This window comes from Brassica oleracea, chromosome C4 (assembly GCF_000695525.1).
Source record: "Brassica oleracea var. oleracea cultivar TO1000 chromosome C4, BOL, whole genome shotgun sequence".
In the NCBI taxonomy this organism is placed as follows: Eukaryota; Viridiplantae; Streptophyta; class Magnoliopsida; order Brassicales; family Brassicaceae; genus Brassica; species Brassica oleracea.
Genome location: NC_027751.1, coordinates 30,380,826 through 30,399,555, shown reverse-complemented (window position 1 = coordinate 30,399,555; position 18,730 = coordinate 30,380,826). Strand labels below are relative to the sequence as shown.

Genomic DNA, 18,730 nt, shown 5'->3' with positions numbered 1-18,730 from the left:
AATCCAGAGCATCCGAGCAAGGAGAAGAGAAAAGACAGGGACCGCAAAGGGTAGAGGATGGAACTAGAACTCGAAATCGTTGTCTCACGGTGACCGGAGACGGAACGTCACCAGCCACCGCGAGAAGCAGGGGAATCCGGCGGCGGTTCTAGGGTTTTTGACGGTGGGAAGGAGAGATTGTCGAGAGAATAATTTTCTCTCTCTCAAAGTTTTTTGGTTCCAATATTTACTGTTAGTAATAAAAAGAAAGAAACAAAGACGAACTAGGTTTGAAAAATACTTAGGCCATCAGTATAAATATACTTTAATGAAAGAGAAGTACTCATGTTAAGATATTCCCAATATGAATGTACTTATGTGTATTTCTAAAAATAATAATACGTATTTAGAAATAGTCATGCTTTTACTTTGCAACACGTAGTTTGTGGCATGAACAATGGAAGAAATTAATAAATAGATAAATATCTAAATGAAATGGAATTACATGTACGCGTAAACGTTGTATTTCCTTCGTGCTATTTCACCTTCCCATTATCTCATTGACTTTTCTTATGTCTGTACATATACGGGTAGGAGCAAAACCATGACTAGGAGTTTATACGCGTTATATTTTTATTTTATTTCATCTAAAAATTAAAGTCCATATTCTTTTCTTATATCTTCTTCTAATTACGTCAACTCTTTACTTAAACGACAATTCTTTTTTTGCTTTTATCTTGAGTTACAACAAATAAATAACCACCTTTGTTGAATAATATTTTCTTAAAAAGATTGATTCGAAGGTTTAACTTTAATTTAAATCATTTTTTTTAAAGTTTTTACTTAACCATTGCTTTTCAATCAGAAACACCTTTTGAACAGCTAAGCAAAGTTTGTGAATAAATCATCTTTGGTAAAGTCTCAATGAGAAATGGAACCCACATGAAGAGGGAGGTGCGATTAAAGATATCTTTAAAATTCTTTTCTTTTTATGAAATTGTTTAGAGAGAGAAATAAATGAAAGAGACTTGCACATGAAGACAATGTATAAGAGAATGGTAAAATACAGCTAGCATCAAAACTGGAAGAGAGAGAAGAAGTGTTTTCTCACACCTAGCTCTTTATAATGATAAGAGAGAAGCTATTGCTCTCCATTACTAACCCATTTTGCCAATCAATCACTCTTCACTTCTTCCCACTCCTACTTTTTTCCTTTCTAAGCAATCTCTCTCTCTCATACTATCTGCACAGCACTACTAACAGAGGTTTGAATTCCCTCTGACTCTGTTTCACACACATTCTTGATTTTGGTTTTGCTTTCTTGGGAGTTCTTGTATGTGAAATGAAACTTTAGGAATGGTGTGTAAAGTTAGTGTCGGTGGTGCAATTATGTGGTTTTGATTTCCTTAGCACTCTGTTTTTTTTCTGTTAACACTTTGTCTTGGTTACTGAGACACTCAACAATTCAAGAAACATAAGAGATAATCAAGAATCTTTAGCTAACGGTGACTTTTGACTATTAGACCCATTGGATGGTCTATTGCAATTGAATTGAATGGTCCTCATTATTTCTGAAAAAAATCAAAGAAGGTGGGCCAAAGCAAGTTTATTTTCAAAATTTGATTTTTGTAGACAATTCCAAAATATAGTTCAAAATTTTAAAAAACTTTTGAGAAACTTCTTTACGGTTCAAAACTCTATATATATGTCTCATTTTTATCTTAATTATCAACTTGTTTTTTTTTTCCTTTGCAGCTATTTGCTATATTGTAAAAGGAAGATGTTTGGACAAAGCTTCCCGGAGGATCTTGATTGTGGCAACTTCTTTGACAACATGGACGATCTTCTTGATTTTCCCGGTGGTGATATCGATGTCGGTTTCAGCATAGGTGACTCCGATTCTTTTCCTAACATCTGGACTACTCATCACGACACATGGCCAGCAGCTTCTGAACCTGTCTTCGCTTCCAACACAAACTCTGACTCATCACCTGAGCTCTATGTTCCGGTCAGTTTTCACACTAAACTACGCCTTCTTTTCCTTTTCTTTATGTGATTTCTTATGAATTTATCAATTACACAATAAACTATTCTGGATTAATGTTTGTATTATACTATTATTTGTATAGCTGAAATACGCCCTCTTCTTTGATTTCTGACTCATTTAAAAAATAATAATGATATAAATATGTTCTTCAGAATTTACACTATTTAAAAAAAGAAGTAATTTTAGTATTCAGAATACTCTTTATTCTTTCAAATTAATTATTTTAAAATAAATACAAAGTATATTTTTCCTCATAGAAATTGGAGAAAAGAATATAAATTAATTTATTTTATTATTTAATAATTTATATTTTTAAATCAAATCAATATAATTGTATTTTATTTTTATTGTTTTTAAAACTACATTCATCTTATTCTTATCAACATTCTAAATATTTATTTATTCATTCACTTTAATTTATTTTTCATTCGTTTTGAGAGCCACGTTACGCTTCATTTTTTACTTTGCCTTTGTTACGTGAATTCACATAATTTTACCAATCACCAGAACAAAATTAATTGCGCCATTTCTCTTGGTTTAGCTGATTTTTATGTTTTCTTTTTATTGAGCTTAATTATCTGCGTACATAATGTGTCTAACAAATACTTTTGTTTGTGGGAAAATTGCAGTTTGAAGATATTGTTAAGGTGGAAAGACCACAAAGCTTTGTAGAGGAATCCTTAGTTGAGAAGAAGGAAGATTCGTTTTTCACAAACACGGATTCATCATCTTCTCATAGCCAATTCCGGAGCTCAAGTCCAGTGTCGGTACTCGAAAGCAGCTCCTCATCGTCTCATACAACCAACACAACCTCACTTGTCCTCCCTGGAAAGCACGGTCGTCCACGCACAAAACGTCCTCGTCCACAGGTCCAGGAGAAAGATAAAGTCAACGACACTGTTTTTGGGGCGGATTCGCGCCTCATCATTAGAATACCAAAGCAGTTTCTCTCTGACCACAGCAAGATGATAACCAAGAAGAAGAAGAAGAAGGCCAAGGTTGTTTCTTCATCTTCTTGGTCGGAGATTGATCTTGAAACCAATGGAAACAACAATGTAGATTCGTGTTCTTCAGAGCAGAATCCTGTTAGGAAATGTATGCACTGTGAGGTCACCAAGACCCCACAATGGAGGCTCGGGCCTATGGGCCCAAAGACGCTTTGCAATGCTTGTGGTGTACGTTACAAATCAGGAAGGCTTTTCCCGGAGTACCGGCCAGCTGCTAGCCCAACGTTTACTCCAGCTCTTCACTCAAACTCCCACAAGAAGGTGGCTGAAATGAGAAACAAGAGATGCAGCAGTGGAAGCTACACAAACGAAGAGAATGATCTGCATGATCTGGTTTTGAACAATGCCTACATTGGCATAGGAGTAGGAAAGAGTCAGAGAGTAGACAAGTTTTAGCTTTAGAAGAGATGGATGAAGAGGAGCAATCAATTGAGGAAGGGGTCAAAAGTTAGATGAGAGTTGATTGTGTTGTATTTTGTATTATTTGTAGTGTGAATGGGCAAAACTCTTGAAACAAAGGAAGAGTAAGTTGGGGAAGAGCAGAAGATTTTGAAGATACACTAGAGAGAGAGTTAGGTGTTGAATTTTACATTAAATCTTCCTCTCCTTTTTCTTCCTTTCAATTCTTTGTACTTTTATTGTGAGGATTCTTTTGTAGTTGATTTGTTTAGCAAAAATATTATTTTTTGTTTTGTTAAAATATAATGTTATAAACTGCTAGTTATTAGAATGTTTCCTACCCTTGAAACTACATCTGGCTATACAAAGCTTAATACATGGCCTTTTCTTGCTAGCTAAATGTACATGGACCATGATATTATGAATGGTCAAGGTTTTTTTTTTTTTTTTTTTTGTTAACAAACTACTATTCTATTACTCAAACATGAGGTGGTCTAGGTAACCAAACCGAAATAAAACAACCAATAAAACAAAGAGATCTATGAAAAGATCGAGCATTCCTAGCTAAAGAATCATCAAATTTCATTATGTGTTCTTGGCACGTAGGTGATCTTAAAATCCGAATAACACATAAGGATAATTTGAATGGCTTCCAGCTCCGTTGAAAAGTTTGGCCAGGCTTGGAGTTCCTTTATCATGGCTATCAGGTCCTTGCAATCTGTTCCAAAGTGTTGGCAGTTTGAATGTTGAAGCATGCTTTCCAGTGCCCATTTTAATGCTTCCAATTCCGAGTGTAGTGTTGTCTCCCGTCTCCTTAAGTTCCGTGTTCCCATAAGTTGGATCTTTCCCGTGTTATCCTTCCATACCCATCCAATTCCACTGAAAAAAATCTGTGGATGTCCAAGAGCCATCCACCATACACATATTATTCAAGCTTAAGGCTTGTACCACTTCAGTGTTTGGTGCCTGTGGGGGATTAGGTATAGACTCCTTAGCATTATACCAAGCCTGACATTCACTCTCTGCATACCTGACCAGTTCCAAAGGGTCCCTGTCAATCCCCCTGAATAGCTTATCATTCCTCGCCTTCCATATGTACCAGATTATCCAGGGTTAAGAGTCTCTATCATCTTCTGGCCTTCTAATTGTATTTCTCCTCCAGAAAAGGTAGTCCATATTGGCGTACATACTCGATATGGGGAAAGTTTGGGGGTTTGACGGCGTAGATGATAGTTCCCATGCTTGTAACGCTGGTGGACATTCAAAGATCGCGTTGGTTACATTTTTCTCTGTCTCTCCACATCTTGGGCAGTAATTATCACACCGCAGATTGCGACGTATTAAGTTCCTTGTTACTGCTACCTGTCCTGAAATTAATTGCTATATAAGATGGCGAATTTTCGGAGGTGCATACACTTTCCAAAGTTCAGTGATGCTAGGTTGTGTAACTTCAGTTTCCTCCTCCGCATTCAATATATTTGTAGCAACCCAATACCCAGACTTAACCGTGTATTGGCCGTTTTTAGTGTAACTCCAGCAAAAGGAATCCCTGCGATGCGTTGGGCTTATGGCCAAACTCATAATCAGCTGTATATCCTCTTGCTCAACATACTGTGCCAGTATCCTAGCGTCCCATTCCTTTGATTCCGAGTTCATAAGGCTACTTACAAGCATTTTTGGATTTACGACTGGTACCCTTGGACGGGCCGGCTTAGCTGGCGTCGAAGGAATCCACGGATCCTGCTAGACATTGATTTCATATCCTGAGTGCACTTTACTCCTAATACCCAAAAGCAAAAGCTTCTTCGATGCTGAAATACTCGTCCACACGTAGGATGGGTTATCCACCGCAGCAATTCGCAACGGTGAAATGAGGCGGTAATATTTCCCTTTAAGGACTCTCGCTACTAATAAATCTGGATACTGAACAAGGTGCAAGAGTTGTTTCGCTAGCAGTTCTAAATTAAATTCATGGATCATGCGGAATCCCACTCCACCCTCCTCTCTAGGAACACATCTTTTCCCATTTAGCCCAGTGAATCCCTCTTTTTGGCGGGTTTGAACTCCACCAAAACTAAATGTTGCGTTTAAATCAGTGTATATAGTAGATTTATATTAGTAATAATGTAAATTAAATGGAAGTTAGTGATTGAGTAAAAGACTTCATAGACGAGCTTTCATGTTTCATGGGCTCCTATCTTGGTATCCCTGAAGATATTAGTGGTTCGAAGGTAAGGCTCTTTGCCTTTCTGAAGGAACGCCTACAAAACCGTGTTAATGGTTGGATAGGAAGAAGATGGCTAACAAGGGGAAGAAAGGAGGTGCTTATAAAGTCTATACTGCTGGCTCTACCTACGTATGTAATGTCGACCCTTCTTCTCCCCTTGGAGACCTGTGAGAACTTAGCTAGTGCCATTGCACAGTTCTGGTGGAGCTCGAACCCTCCGAAGAGAGGAATACACTGGGTTAAGTGGGAGCAACTCTGCAAATCAAGGGAAGAAGGAGGAATAAGGTTCAGGATGATCCATGAGTTCAATCTCGCATTACTTGGGAAGCAACTGTCTGTGGCGCTTAGTGAAATTTTCGGACTCTTTACTGGCAAGATTATTGAGAGGACGATATTTTCGTTTTAGCTCACCATTACGACTAAATGATGTTAACAATCCCTCATATGGGTGGAGGAGTATAATGGCTGCAAAGCCATTAATAACGCTGGGGATTAGACAAAAGGTACACTCTGGAAATGAAGTCAGGATGTGGGAAGATCCTTGGATCCCAACGATACCGGCGAGACCAGCTAGGCCAATTGCACCAGTACTTCACCCAATGATGCCAGTGAGCAGTCTGATGATTGGGAACCCGAAGAGATGGAATACAGAGATGGATAGAGAATTATGTCCATCAGGAGGATATCCCATTGATTCAGTCACTGGCCATAAGCCAGGACTATCAACGAGATGGATATTTCTGAAGTTATACGAAGAATGAGATGTACACTATCAAATCAGGTTACTGGGTGGTAACTAATTTGCTAAAGGAACAGTCATTGGAGACGAAGGAGCCTAGTATCACAAAGCTCCAGGCCTATGCTTGGAAGATAAAAGCTCCTCCAAAAATGAGACATCTCATTTGGCAGGTGGTATCGGGCCAACTAGCAGTAACGAGTAATCTGACTCATCGCCATATGCGATGCGATAATTACTGCCCTCGATGTGGTGCAGATGATGAATCTGTAAATCACGCCATCTTTGAGTGTCCTCCTGCAATTCAGACATGGGCACATGCATCAACCCCAACGCCGCCGACTATATTTCCAAGCGGAAGTCAGTTCACGAATATAGATTACCTGTTCTGGAGGAAGAATGATATTGTAGAACCAGAATTGGACAGTGACCCATATCCATGGATCATATGGTTTATTTGGAAAGCGAGGAACGACAAACTCTTTAAAGAAATTGACAGGGACCCTTTGGAAACTGTCATACACGCTGAATCTGAATGCCAAATAGGGAATCCAATCTCTGAGCATTGCATGATAGATGGATCATGGACACATGATGCACTCTTTAGTGGTTATGGATGGACATGGCAAGTTCAATTGGTGCGCCACAATTATTGGAAGCAAGAAATCAACGACGTCGAATCTCACCACTACATTCTGAACTGGAAGCATTATCATGGGCAATGGAATGTATGCTACAGGTATCAACATGCCAATCTTTTGGGACTGACTGCAAGGAATTAATCGCGATGACCAAAGACCCTGGAGCATGGCCGAGCTTTTCTACTGAGCTGGAGGAGTTTATGAAGTTGAAAGCAAGATTCTCGGAATTCTCGATTGTTTTTGTACCTCATCAGGAAAATGTATCGTCTGATTCACTAGTTAAGATACCGAGATCCTTCCATAGGGACTTGTATTACATTGGTTGTTCTGTTCCGGTCTGGTTTCCCAGACCACCTCAAGCTTGAGTAATAGAAAAAAAAAAAAAAAAAAAACTCGCACATTGCGTCATTTCATGTTACACACAGTCTCCCTCTCTTTTTCCATGGATTTATTCACCTCTTTTTATTTCATAGTTATCGAAATGTTTATGTCAAAAAAAAAAGTTATCGAAATGTTTATTTTAGCATATTGTCCTTATTTCACGACTTTAGGGGGGTTATTGGAATATAAATTTCTATGGAATTTGATAATTTTAATAGTTGAGAGGATTTTACAAGTTAACTAGATTTAACAAATTTTATCAAATACTTTTACATAGATTTTCATTACTTGTGTATAGAATTCTATTGATTGTTATTAACTTTTAAAGTATTGATTTTTATACATATTACCAAATATTTTTTTTCTCTTTTGTCTTTTAGTTTATTTTTTACTAGTATTGTGTCCATGCTATGCATGAGAATATTTTTGTTCATAAATAAAAACAAATTTCGTTAGGCCTAATTTACCAAATAACCAAAAATAATAATAATTAAATTGTAGCTAAAAATTGTATGTATTATTTACCTCTGTTTTTTATGCATGTATATATATAATTATAAACACACTTATCATTATTAACCACACACTATATAAAATGAAGTTAGATTTGTTTATAGATTTTATACATTAATCTTGATTAGCTTGTTTGATATAAATATTAGTTTGAAGCTTTCTTGTTTAACTTCTTAAAGATTTTTTGCTTTCAATAATTTTCTAATCTTTGACTTGCAATTTACGTTTCTTTGGCTTACTGCATTTAGTAATTCATTAAGTATCTCCATTTACGAACAAAACTAATATTCTAAATCTAATGAAAACAATAAAACAACACGTCACAGAGAGTAGGTGATCTTTATCGCTTAATGCATGCTACTATGCCTTTTAAATCTATATGACATAAATGATCAGCTCACAGCAGACATAACTAAGCAATGAAAGCAGAGCAAATATTTCTATTGACATGTTAATTTGAAAACATGGTAAAAAATTATATGTATAAATGGATAGTCACACATTATAGTGAAGAACACACTAACAAAACAAAGAGAAGTATTATAGGAGATAGCAGATACCTAGTATTTTGATACTAAAGAAATTCAATCTTTAGCTGTTCAAAGGAGATAACACGAGGATAAACCAAGTCTCGTAGCCTAAATCTATCTCTCTCAGTCAAAGAAAAACATGTGTCCTGTGTAAATAGAATCTCCACATAGACAACAAAATGAGAAGAAAAAAAAAGTTTAGTTAATCAAAAAGCATCACAGCATAATCAGTCACCTCGCTGATTTATTCAAGAGTTGCAAAATTCATAGTGTTATAAAAACACTTCCCTAAAGTTAAACCTTGAGCATTATGATTTTGAGTTCAAGCAAACGAAATGGATCGAAAGATAGCAGTACCAGTCTTGGAGAAGCCAGCAATGGTACTCCACATCATGGGTCTCGAAAACCACTCCCAAGATCCGACCAACTCAAACCACACAATACATAATTGCAATCCGCATTTCAGTGATATGACACAAAACTGAAAGGGAAATATTATGTTTTGATCTCTTCTTCTTCTGCCCTAAAGAAGTAGCATATGGCTCTCATATTTTGTTTTTAATCGAATGGGAGTTGCTCAGTTGCTCTGCTGATTGCTCATCGAATATTTATAGGATTATGAAAAATAAAGGAACCTTCATCAAGAAGATCATGGGTAGTGTCAGTGTAGTGGGTTTCTAGAAAAACCGTATATGGTTGCTTTTTTTTCTTTCTAAACTATTATTTGTTTTAACTAATTTAGCTTAAATTTTGAAAATATGAATGACATATAAAATTTTAATGGGTAGAGTGACTTGTGCTTTAGTATATAAGAGATTTTTTATGAAGATTAACTTTCTGTATTTTTGAATCCAAAAACAAGTATGAAGCAATAACGGCATAACATCCCTAATCATTATTATTTTTCCTTAAACTTTATTTGTGAATTTTCTTTTTAAGTTTTGTTTAAGTGTCACTACAACACTCATTTTGAAAGAAAAGTGATGATATGCCTCAGTTAAAACGATGACATGGCTTCCATCTAATAATGACATGTACAAATTTAAAAGTACATACTTTGATTTTTGGCAAGATTATTAAAATAAGATAGTTACAAAATCTGATTACATACTATAAACTTAAACAATACTTATAATTATTATGAACATTATAAAATAGTATAACTTTAAATATAAATGTATATTAAATTGAACTTATGATAAAAAATAGTAAATACTTTTGTATAATTATTTATATTTTCAGCGAAACTAATTATAAAATAATTTAACAAATAAACTATGACAATTTTGATCAAAATTTAAAATTTTAGGAATAATTAAATATTTAAATTATATATGAATCCAAAATATTATTAATAGAGTTTTCAATCTATTTAATTTATATGGATTTAAATGTTACACAATAATTGTTGTGTGATGATTGTTTATTGAGATAAATAAAATAAATAAATTCTATGGATTTAATAAATTTAAACAAAAATATAGCCAGAACTATATTTTTAATATATAAATATAAAATATACAATTTTTTTATTTTGATTTAATTTTACTTAATTAAACTGAAAATTAAATAAATATTGTTAAGTCATATATAAAAATAAATAATTATTTATGATTATTTATTTTATTTTTAAATAAATAGATAAAAATATATTTATATTTTATATGGTGACATATATATATATATATATATATATATATATATTTATTTATTTATTTTACAAGATTTATTTTTGGGCATGTCGCAAGAAACCAACTAGTTAACTATATACGCATGCTCTGAATATTTCTTAAACATTGTTAGACAAATAATTTTTTAATTTTTTCTTGTGTGTCATTACCATATTCATTTCAAAAAAATAATGATGACATGTCTTAGTTAAAAAGATGACATGACTTCTCTTTAACAAAGACATGTATATATTTAATGGTAAATACTTTGATTTTTGTAAGATTCTTAAAATAAGATAGTTAAATCATCTAATACATACCATAAACATAAATAATAGAGAAATATCCTAGGATAACACTAAATAAAGATACATGTCTTAGTTAAAAAGATGACACGGCTTCTCTTTAACAATGACATGTATATATTTAATGGTAAATACTTTGATTTTTTGTAAGATTTTTAAAATCCCTTATATTAAAGGAGAAGCATTGTAATAAATGCGTTCACACTAGACTAGACACATGTCATGTGTAGAAGCATTGTAATAAATGCGTTCACACTAAAATGGATACATGTCACATGTAGAGACCTTCTCGACCAAACTCTACATAAATATGTTCACCCTATGTACTTTACAATTTTTTAAATATAAAAAACATGTAAGGCTTTTCTTTACGTTATTTTTACTGTTTACGAATAGAGCTCGACAAATTATTCATAAATTTTGATTTAATTCGTTATCCGTTTTAATTCAAACCGAAAAATCCAGATATCTGTTACTCTACGAAGCAAATCAAATATTAAAATGTAATATCCGTAAAAAGAAAAAGCAAATCACAAATATCAATATCTATAGAAACGAATATCCAATTTGATCTGTTTTATACATATATATACATATATTAAAAAATTATATATAAGTTATATATATTATAGTTTATATAAATTTTACGATATTTTGGTTTTTACATAATTTCATTTTAAGAATTTTATGTTTCATGTATTATTTTGAAAAAATGTCATTTAATATTAATTAACATTATCTTTATATATTTATCAACCATCTTTATATACTTTTACATACACATACATGTGCACATTGACGTGAGCACCTTATAAGTAAATATTTACCACAACTGAAATATCTAATTTTTTTGGAAGTTAAAATATTCTTTTTCTTAATGCTTCTTTCACTATCGACCAAATTGTATTAAAATGATTTGTCTTAATAATTTTTTTTTTTTTTTTAACTATTATCCGTTTAGAAACTATGATATGAAACCATTGGTTCGACATCACGACTATCTAAGATTCATAACATGAAACCAAACAAATAATAATAATTTTTGATTATCACAGAAAAAAAATCAAAAACATCAAACATTTTAACCGAACAAACCAAATAAATATTGATTTAAAATGATAGTTATATTTTAGGAGATTAAAAACCAAAAAACAATCTAAAACCAAACCGATATCCAGATTAAACAGATTAATGTCTCCTTATTAAAAATTAATGAAACAAATAATCACATTCCGCGAAAGGCGCGGGTTATTACCTAGTAAGATAGTTAAATCATCTGATACATACCATAAACGTAAATAATATAGAAATACCCTATGATAACACTAAAAAAAGTTTTTGTCACAAATATAGATTCTAAGGATCAAAATGACCAAAATCATTTATTTAAAAGGTAAATATACACTTATTGTATCCGTAGGGTTAAATAATTCAAACCTTAGGGTTTAGAGTTAAAGGGTGGAGATTTGAGATTAAATTTTAAAATTTTATAAAGTAAAATTTTGAAAATAAAAATTAAAAAAATAGTTCAAAATGTATCTCGAATTACAAAAAAGAAAATTTGAAAAAATAATAAAAAAATTATAAAAAAGTTCGAATTTGAAAACATAAATCTGAGACTATAAATTTTTATTTATTTATTTGTATTTATATATCTAGGGTATTAAGATTTTTTTACCTATTAAATGAAACATTTTGGTTATTTTTCTTCTTAGGGTCTATTTTTGTGATAATAACTTGAAAATGGTCTATTGAGGAGAATTGCCCTAAATAATATTTATAATTATTATTAACATTTAAAAATAATATACCTGTAAATATAAAAATTAATTAAAATGATCTTATGATAAAAGTAGTAAATAATTTCGTATAATTATTTAAATTTTCATAAAATTTAATTATAGAAGAATCTTAAAAAATTAACAATGATCATTTTGATCAAAATAAAAAAAAATGAATAATTAATATTTAAGTTATATTTGAATCCAAAGGTATATAGATGATTAATCGAGTTTTTAACCTATTGAATTTATTTAGATTTAAATGGTGTACAATAATTTTTATGTGATGATTATTGATTTATTGAGATAAATAAAATTTATTGATGTAATAAATTTAAACAAAAGAGTGTACTCAGAGTTACACTTTTAAATATAATAAATACAAAATAGACTAAATTTTTTATACTTAATTAAACTGAAAAAGATTAAAAACTCGATTTTAAATGCAAAACTATACTCAAACTTGAATTAAATGCAAAACTAACCTAAAAATCTTGTGAAATTACATCCAGCCTCTTGTGATCAAACAAAAAAACATAACTCATTTTTACGAATATAATTCTGGAAAGTCGTCTGAGTCTTCTGAGATATTGTAAGTCGTCTAGACGAATTCCAGGGACGTCTTCTGGTGTAGTTGATATTAAAAATAATTTTTAATTTTTTAAAAAAATATTTTGACAAGTGAAAAATTAAAATAATGTAATTATAAACAGTTTTAAGTGATATAAATTAAGATTTAACAAAATTGAATAGTTTTCAACATAGATGAGTGGAAGTAGTTAATAATGATATTCTTTGGCTAGGTTTTGACAACATATGTTGTAGTATTGTATGTATTCTTAGGGTTAGATTTTGGAAAGCTTAAATGTTTTTTTTTGTAAATTAAAATTTTACCTATATGTGTTTATTTCTGTGTATAGTAAACATTTTTTAAGTTTAATTTGATTTGTTGGAAAAAAAAAAGTTTAATTTGATTTTATGAAGTGTTTAGTTAGTTAATTTAGTTTAGTTATGTTTAGGGTCTAGACGACTAACAAGTAAGTCGTGTGGCGATTAGAAGACTTCTCTGAAAGTTTTCTAACTCCCGCTAAAAATATTTTAGTTTCTCGCTAAAGATATTGAAGTCTTCTGAGTGACTTACAAGTAAGTCCTCTAGTACGTCTTCTATTTGAAAGTCTTCTGAATCAAAAATATTTAACCTTATTGGAATTTTTGTCTCTATATATAAAGAAAAATTTACACATTCTGCGACAAAAATGGTATGTTCCTTATTCTAAAACTCTAAAACCTCTCTCTAATCTCTTTGAACTTATAAACACCAAACTTTATATCAATTTATTGTTTTTGTCTCATGTCTTTCTCACTTCTCACTAGTTTATCTTGTTTTGCAGGTTTTTCATCACATGGTTCTCATCTTCCACTCATTTAAAGGTAGATCTATTAATTTTGGATTTGTCTTTTTGTGTGTTCTATAAAAGTAGATCTATCTAATCTTTCACTCATTTTCTCTATTTTTAAGCTATTTGAACGTTTTTGGATATGCAAGTTTTTCAGATGTGGATTTGGATATACAGGTTTTTCAGATCTAGAAGACTCCTGAGACAACTTACCTATTAGTCGTCTAAAATATAATGCGCTAGAAGACTTCCAGGACGACTTACCTGGAAGTCTTCTGACAGAGTTTTCTCACATGTCTCCTTTTCATAACAAATCTGAGCGTTTTGGTAAGTTTTTATGTCTAATTTTTCTTCATTTGGTAACCTCCTGTTGCATAAATTTCTTACCTTTTTTCGCAAACTAAAACTCTCCAAACCTACTCTTTGACTTGAAAACACCAAACTTTATATGAGTTTTTCATTTTTGTCTTATGTTTTTCTCACTAATCTATCTTTTTTGTTGCATGTTTTTAACAAGATGGTTCTCATCTTCCACTTTGATATGTACTTTGTGTGTTCTATAAAAGTATATCTATATAATCTTCCACTCATTTTTTCTATTTTTAAGTCATTTGAACATTTTTTGATATGCAAGTCTTTTCGATTTGGGTTTGATATACAAGTTTTTCAGATCTGGAGCAGACTTTGGAAGACTTATGGGAAGTCTTCTCGGAAGTCTTCTAAAATATAATGCGCTAGAAGACTTCCGAGAAGACATCCCATTAGTCTTCTAAAATTTAATGTGCTAGAAGACTTCCTTCTAGAAGTTTTCTGACGGGGTCTTCTTCCATATCAAGTGGAGTCCAAGCTTGTCTTTGTAGAGGAATGATCTATAATCGTTTTGTGTGTGGTCTGTTTTGTGATTTGCATGTGTACTCCTTAAGTTGTGTTTTTTTTTTTGTAAATTTGAAGAGATATTAATAAAAAAAATTGGTAAATATGTTCATATTCCACAATATTATCTTGCCAAAATTACTTGACATAATTAAAGTTACTGATACAACTTCAATAGGAAAACACATTAACACAAAAAAATTAATCAAATTTATTACAACTAACTGAAAAGAATTCTCAAGAAAAGTTTGTCAAATTCATAAAAGATAAACCATTACATAAGTTCAAAGATATAACACTTTCATTAAAGGTCTTCTAGGAATTTTTCTCGGAGGACTTAAATTTAAAGCGGGAAATTGAAATATAAGCGGAAAATTTAAGCGGAAAATTTAAATTTAAGCAGAAAATTCAAAATTTTAAATGAAAATTGAAATTTCAAATTTACTTATGATCTAAGAAGACATATTAAACCTTGTTACTTGATATTCTTGAAGTTACTTAACACTTTTGAAAATTAAATAAACATATCTTAAAGTTACTTAACAAATTTACAAAAACTAACGTAGAAGACTTCTATGGAAGTCTTCAGGAAACATTAATACACATGAATGTCGGTAAACTCATAATTAAAACCAATTAAGTTATGAATTTAATTTAGGAGCTAAAATATCGACTAATATACATGAATTAACAAAAAAATGTTAAAAAGTCTTTATAGTTTTAGAGAAAATGAAAGTTTATTAAACATTGACGCAGACGACTTCCGCGGAGGTCGTATGGTAGACTTCTAAGAAGTCGTCCATTTAGGTTAGTTTTGCAATTGATTTTTAACCTAGACGATTTACATGTAAGTCATCTCATGTTAGTTTTGCAATTGAAAAATAAAACAAAAAAAACTATTTTTTTTAGACGATTTACACGGAAGTCGTCCGCCCGACGACTTGCTTTGAAGTCGTCCAAGATAAGCAAGGTTTGACCAGAATCTCAGAGTAAAATCATGGACGACTTTCGTGTAAGTTGTCTAACAGACGACTTCCGTGTAAGTCGTTTTGAAAAAGATAAATTTTTATGTTTTATTTTTCAATTGCAAAACTAACCTGAGACGACTTATATTGAAGTCGTCTAGATATAACAAAATATTGATTTTTTAAATTTTCTACTAGACGACTTATGTGTAAGCCGTCCAGGAAAAGTCAAATTTCTGACACAATCCGGTCAAATGCAAAACTAACCCGTTTACCCTAGATGATTTACATGGAAGTCATCTCAATTTTTTTTTTTTAACAAACAAAGATGGACGACTTCCATGTAAGTTGTCTCTAAAAACACATTTAAAAGTCAATTGCAAAACTAACCACTGCATTGACCAGAAGACTTCCATGTAAGTCGTCTACAGCCAGAAGACTTACCTGGAAGTCGTCTGGGCAAACAGATCTGTAAAAAAAAACTGATTTCATATTTTCAACCAGTGAGATAACTTGTTTAGCACACATAAGTCTTTTCCACGAACCCAGAATCTCAAACAAAAGTGACCCACCAAGAATCGTAAAATTCAATGGCTCTATGAACCATAAAAATTTTAGAATCAAAATCTTGAGTTCTTTTTTTGATGAATATGGAGAAAGAGTAAAGATATGTTGTTTTTAGTTCATAAGAATTGAGAAAGAGGAAGTGTAAATCGATTTTAGGTGCATTAAAAGCTTCAAATTGATTGTTCATCGTGGTTGGTGTATTGATGGCAATGACAATCTTTTAAATACTTGAAGATGATGAGGTTGATAGAGTAAAAATGCCATTTTCGAAAGAAAAAATAATAATTTAATGGCATTTTCGTGAATAATTTGAACTTGTGGGGTGAATAGAGCAAAATAAATTTCCAAAAAAAGATACGTTAGTTTTGTAGTTGATTTTGAGTTTTGATTCAATTTTGCAAAAACTCCCTAATAAATAAGCAGTTAAAATGAATCCTTACATTAATCAGTTTTTCTATGTAAAATTAAATTTACTTATGTATATGTATTCCAAATCTAAAAACAATTATGAAGCAATAACTACATCATTGCCAGATGATCAAATCCCTTCTCTCCATTTTAACTAAAACATATCAGTTTTCTCATTTACCTATGCCGAATCAACAACTGTCCCGGCTCATTTCATTGCAGCAAGATGATTTATACCTTCTGGACCTCAACAAAACAACATCGGTGAAGCTCAACTTGCCCTTTACATTACCGCCCGACCGAACCGGTCTGTAGTCTTCATTGCCGTGGAATCATGTGTCTCACACTTGAAGGCATTAATGACCTAGCCATTTGGAACCCGGGTTCAAAAGAATTCAAGAGAATACTGATGCTTAAACCGGGTCAAACCACAAATACTATGGGATTCGGCTATGACCAAGTCTCTGATGATTATAAGATCGTGACTATAATTGATCGCAAAACCTTTATCTACCCTTTCAAAAAAACAATCTTGAAGAGAAAGCGTGCCACGAGATACTTCTCTTGATTGCAAATTTAAAAACCCGACCGGTACAGTTGAGGACCATTGTATGTATTGGATAGCAGACCGGTCACACATCAACAACCCTCGTACGGAAAACACCATCCTATGTTTGATTTTGTCAACGAAGAGTACAAAGAACTGGACCTTCCCGTAAACTGTAAGCAGAATTTTAGTTCATGGGTAGGGTTTTAAGGGGAGAGTTATACATTATTGAGCACTACCCATGTATAAATAATAACATATGTGTATGGTGCCAAAAGAGTAGTGACTAGAAGATCAAGAAATGGCACAGCAACCCAATGACCCATGGATCTATATGACTAAACATCTTTTTTATTTTTAAAAATTGGCTTTATGACTAAACATCTTACAGAATTTAAAAGCTTTGAAGTTGTGTTTGCGTGCATTGCAAGAAACAATGAAGTCTTCATAGTGGTGACATATACAAGAAATGGAGACGAGAAGGTTATGGCGTACAATAAGACTCGAGAGATGTTCACTAAAGTTCCATTTGGTAGTTCTCTGAAAGGGTTTAGATGTATGAATGATTATATATGTCAGTCAAGGACGTCTCAAATTTAAAGATCTTGTTTAAAAAAAATTAGGCTACTAATCTAACTACTATTTATGATAATTAAAATAAAATTATTTAATTATAAATTATTTTATAAGTTACTTTATAATTATAAAACTTGTGCATGATATATTCTCACGTGAATAGTCCATATATAAAATTGGTTCCTCATCAGGAATAACACCTTTCTCATATATGACAAATTACCATATATAATAACTACTCATAACTTGATCATTAACGTCGTTTCCTTTTTTGAATAATATGTAAAATATATTACAGCCTTAGCTACCGGAAACAGAGCAAATAATTCAAAAACAGAACACTTCCTTTTGTGGAAACTAACGCGTAGAGAGCCAAAGTTGGAGGACACCCTCATTGTAACAGCCCGATCCTCCGGCGTCCGACCGGGGTTATCGAAAAGGCGTTATGGACACGTGTCTACTCATTTAGACAACCATACGTGTCCCGTTATTGGTCCCGAGAGCCACCCGTTACTGGTCCCGAGAGCCGACGGGCGCATAACCTTCTTTGAAATACCGTCACACCCACATCCATATACTTCTACTTACAGTCCTGCGCACAGGGAAATGGAAATGGAGGAGTGAGCAACAAGTTACTCAGTGAAGTGGCTCTAGACCAGCCTGTCCGCATGACACTCTATACTACTCTATGCGGGAACTAGGACTGACTAGCCACTACAATCAGGTAATGTATTTTTATCATTTCATACTGTCATCACTAATTGTCCACATTCAATTCCATACATTTCTAGCAACCTAGCGATCAATCATTACAATGAACTCACTCATTGCCACACACATTAAACCCTAGACTTAACCGACTCATCATACCAGACCGACTCGATCCTATGACACCTTTAACTCCCTGTTACCCGACCATGAGCTAAAAACCCTACAATGCACTTCCTTTTCATCTTTTCGTCCTTTTCAACAGTGGGTAGCCCCAACTAGGCTTCTACCCCATATTCTTGTGGATTGGCCACATCTCCTATGGATACCTAGCGTGAACTACTACCACACATAGTTTCATTAGACTCTATATGCTTTCCCCACCCATGCTTAACCGTAACCTTATTCTTTCATACTTTCACTTATCCTTTCACATCCTTATCATTTTCACTTATCCCTTCCCATTCTCATTC

At 32.6% G+C, this 18,730-nt stretch overlaps 2 protein-coding genes across 3 annotated transcripts; both read left to right on the top strand.

Annotated features, from left to right (window-relative positions):
• The first annotated feature begins 1,072 nt into the window (after positions 1–1,072).
• Positions 1,073–3,763, top strand: LOC106342787 (GATA transcription factor 8). 2 transcript variants are annotated; one of them, XM_013781822.1, is made up of 3 exons: positions 1,073–1,569; positions 1,735–1,987; positions 2,656–3,763. In XM_013781822.1, exons 1-3 carry the CDS (start codon positions 1,535–1,537, stop codon positions 3,427–3,429), a joined length of 1,062 nt encoding a protein of 353 aa, XP_013637276.1. In that variant the 5' UTR covers positions 1,073–1,534; the 3' UTR covers positions 3,430–3,763. The 2 variants fall into 2 exon arrangements, with proteins under 2 accessions (XP_013637276.1, XP_013637277.1); XM_013781823.1 differs by having other exon boundaries at positions 1,076–1,244.
• Positions 3,764–16,609: 12,846 nt separating this feature from the next.
• LOC106338622 (putative F-box protein At3g16210) lies at positions 16,610–17,573 on the top strand. The gene is given in 5 exon segments (XM_013777558.1): positions 16,610–16,719; positions 16,721–16,961; positions 16,963–17,037; positions 17,040–17,127; positions 17,320–17,573. Coding segments are annotated over 5 exon segments (768 nt in total).
• The last annotated feature ends 1,157 nt before the right edge of the window (positions 17,574–18,730 follow it).

What these genes read in the sequence shown, in the direction of transcription:
- LOC106342787 (XM_013781822.1), top strand. Translation starts at nt 1,535, where the DNA reads ATGGTCCTCATTATTTCTGAAAAAAATCAAAGAAG. An exon ending in TCTGAAAAAAATCAAAGAAG is followed by an intron (nt 1,570 to 1,734) that starts GTGGGCCAAAGC and finishes TTTCCTTTGCAG; the next exon opens with CTATTTGCTATATTGTAAAA. An exon ending in CACCTGAGCTCTATGTTCCG is followed by an intron (nt 1,988 to 2,655) that starts GTCAGTTTTCAC and finishes GGAAAATTGCAG; the next exon opens with TTTGAAGATATTGTTAAGGT.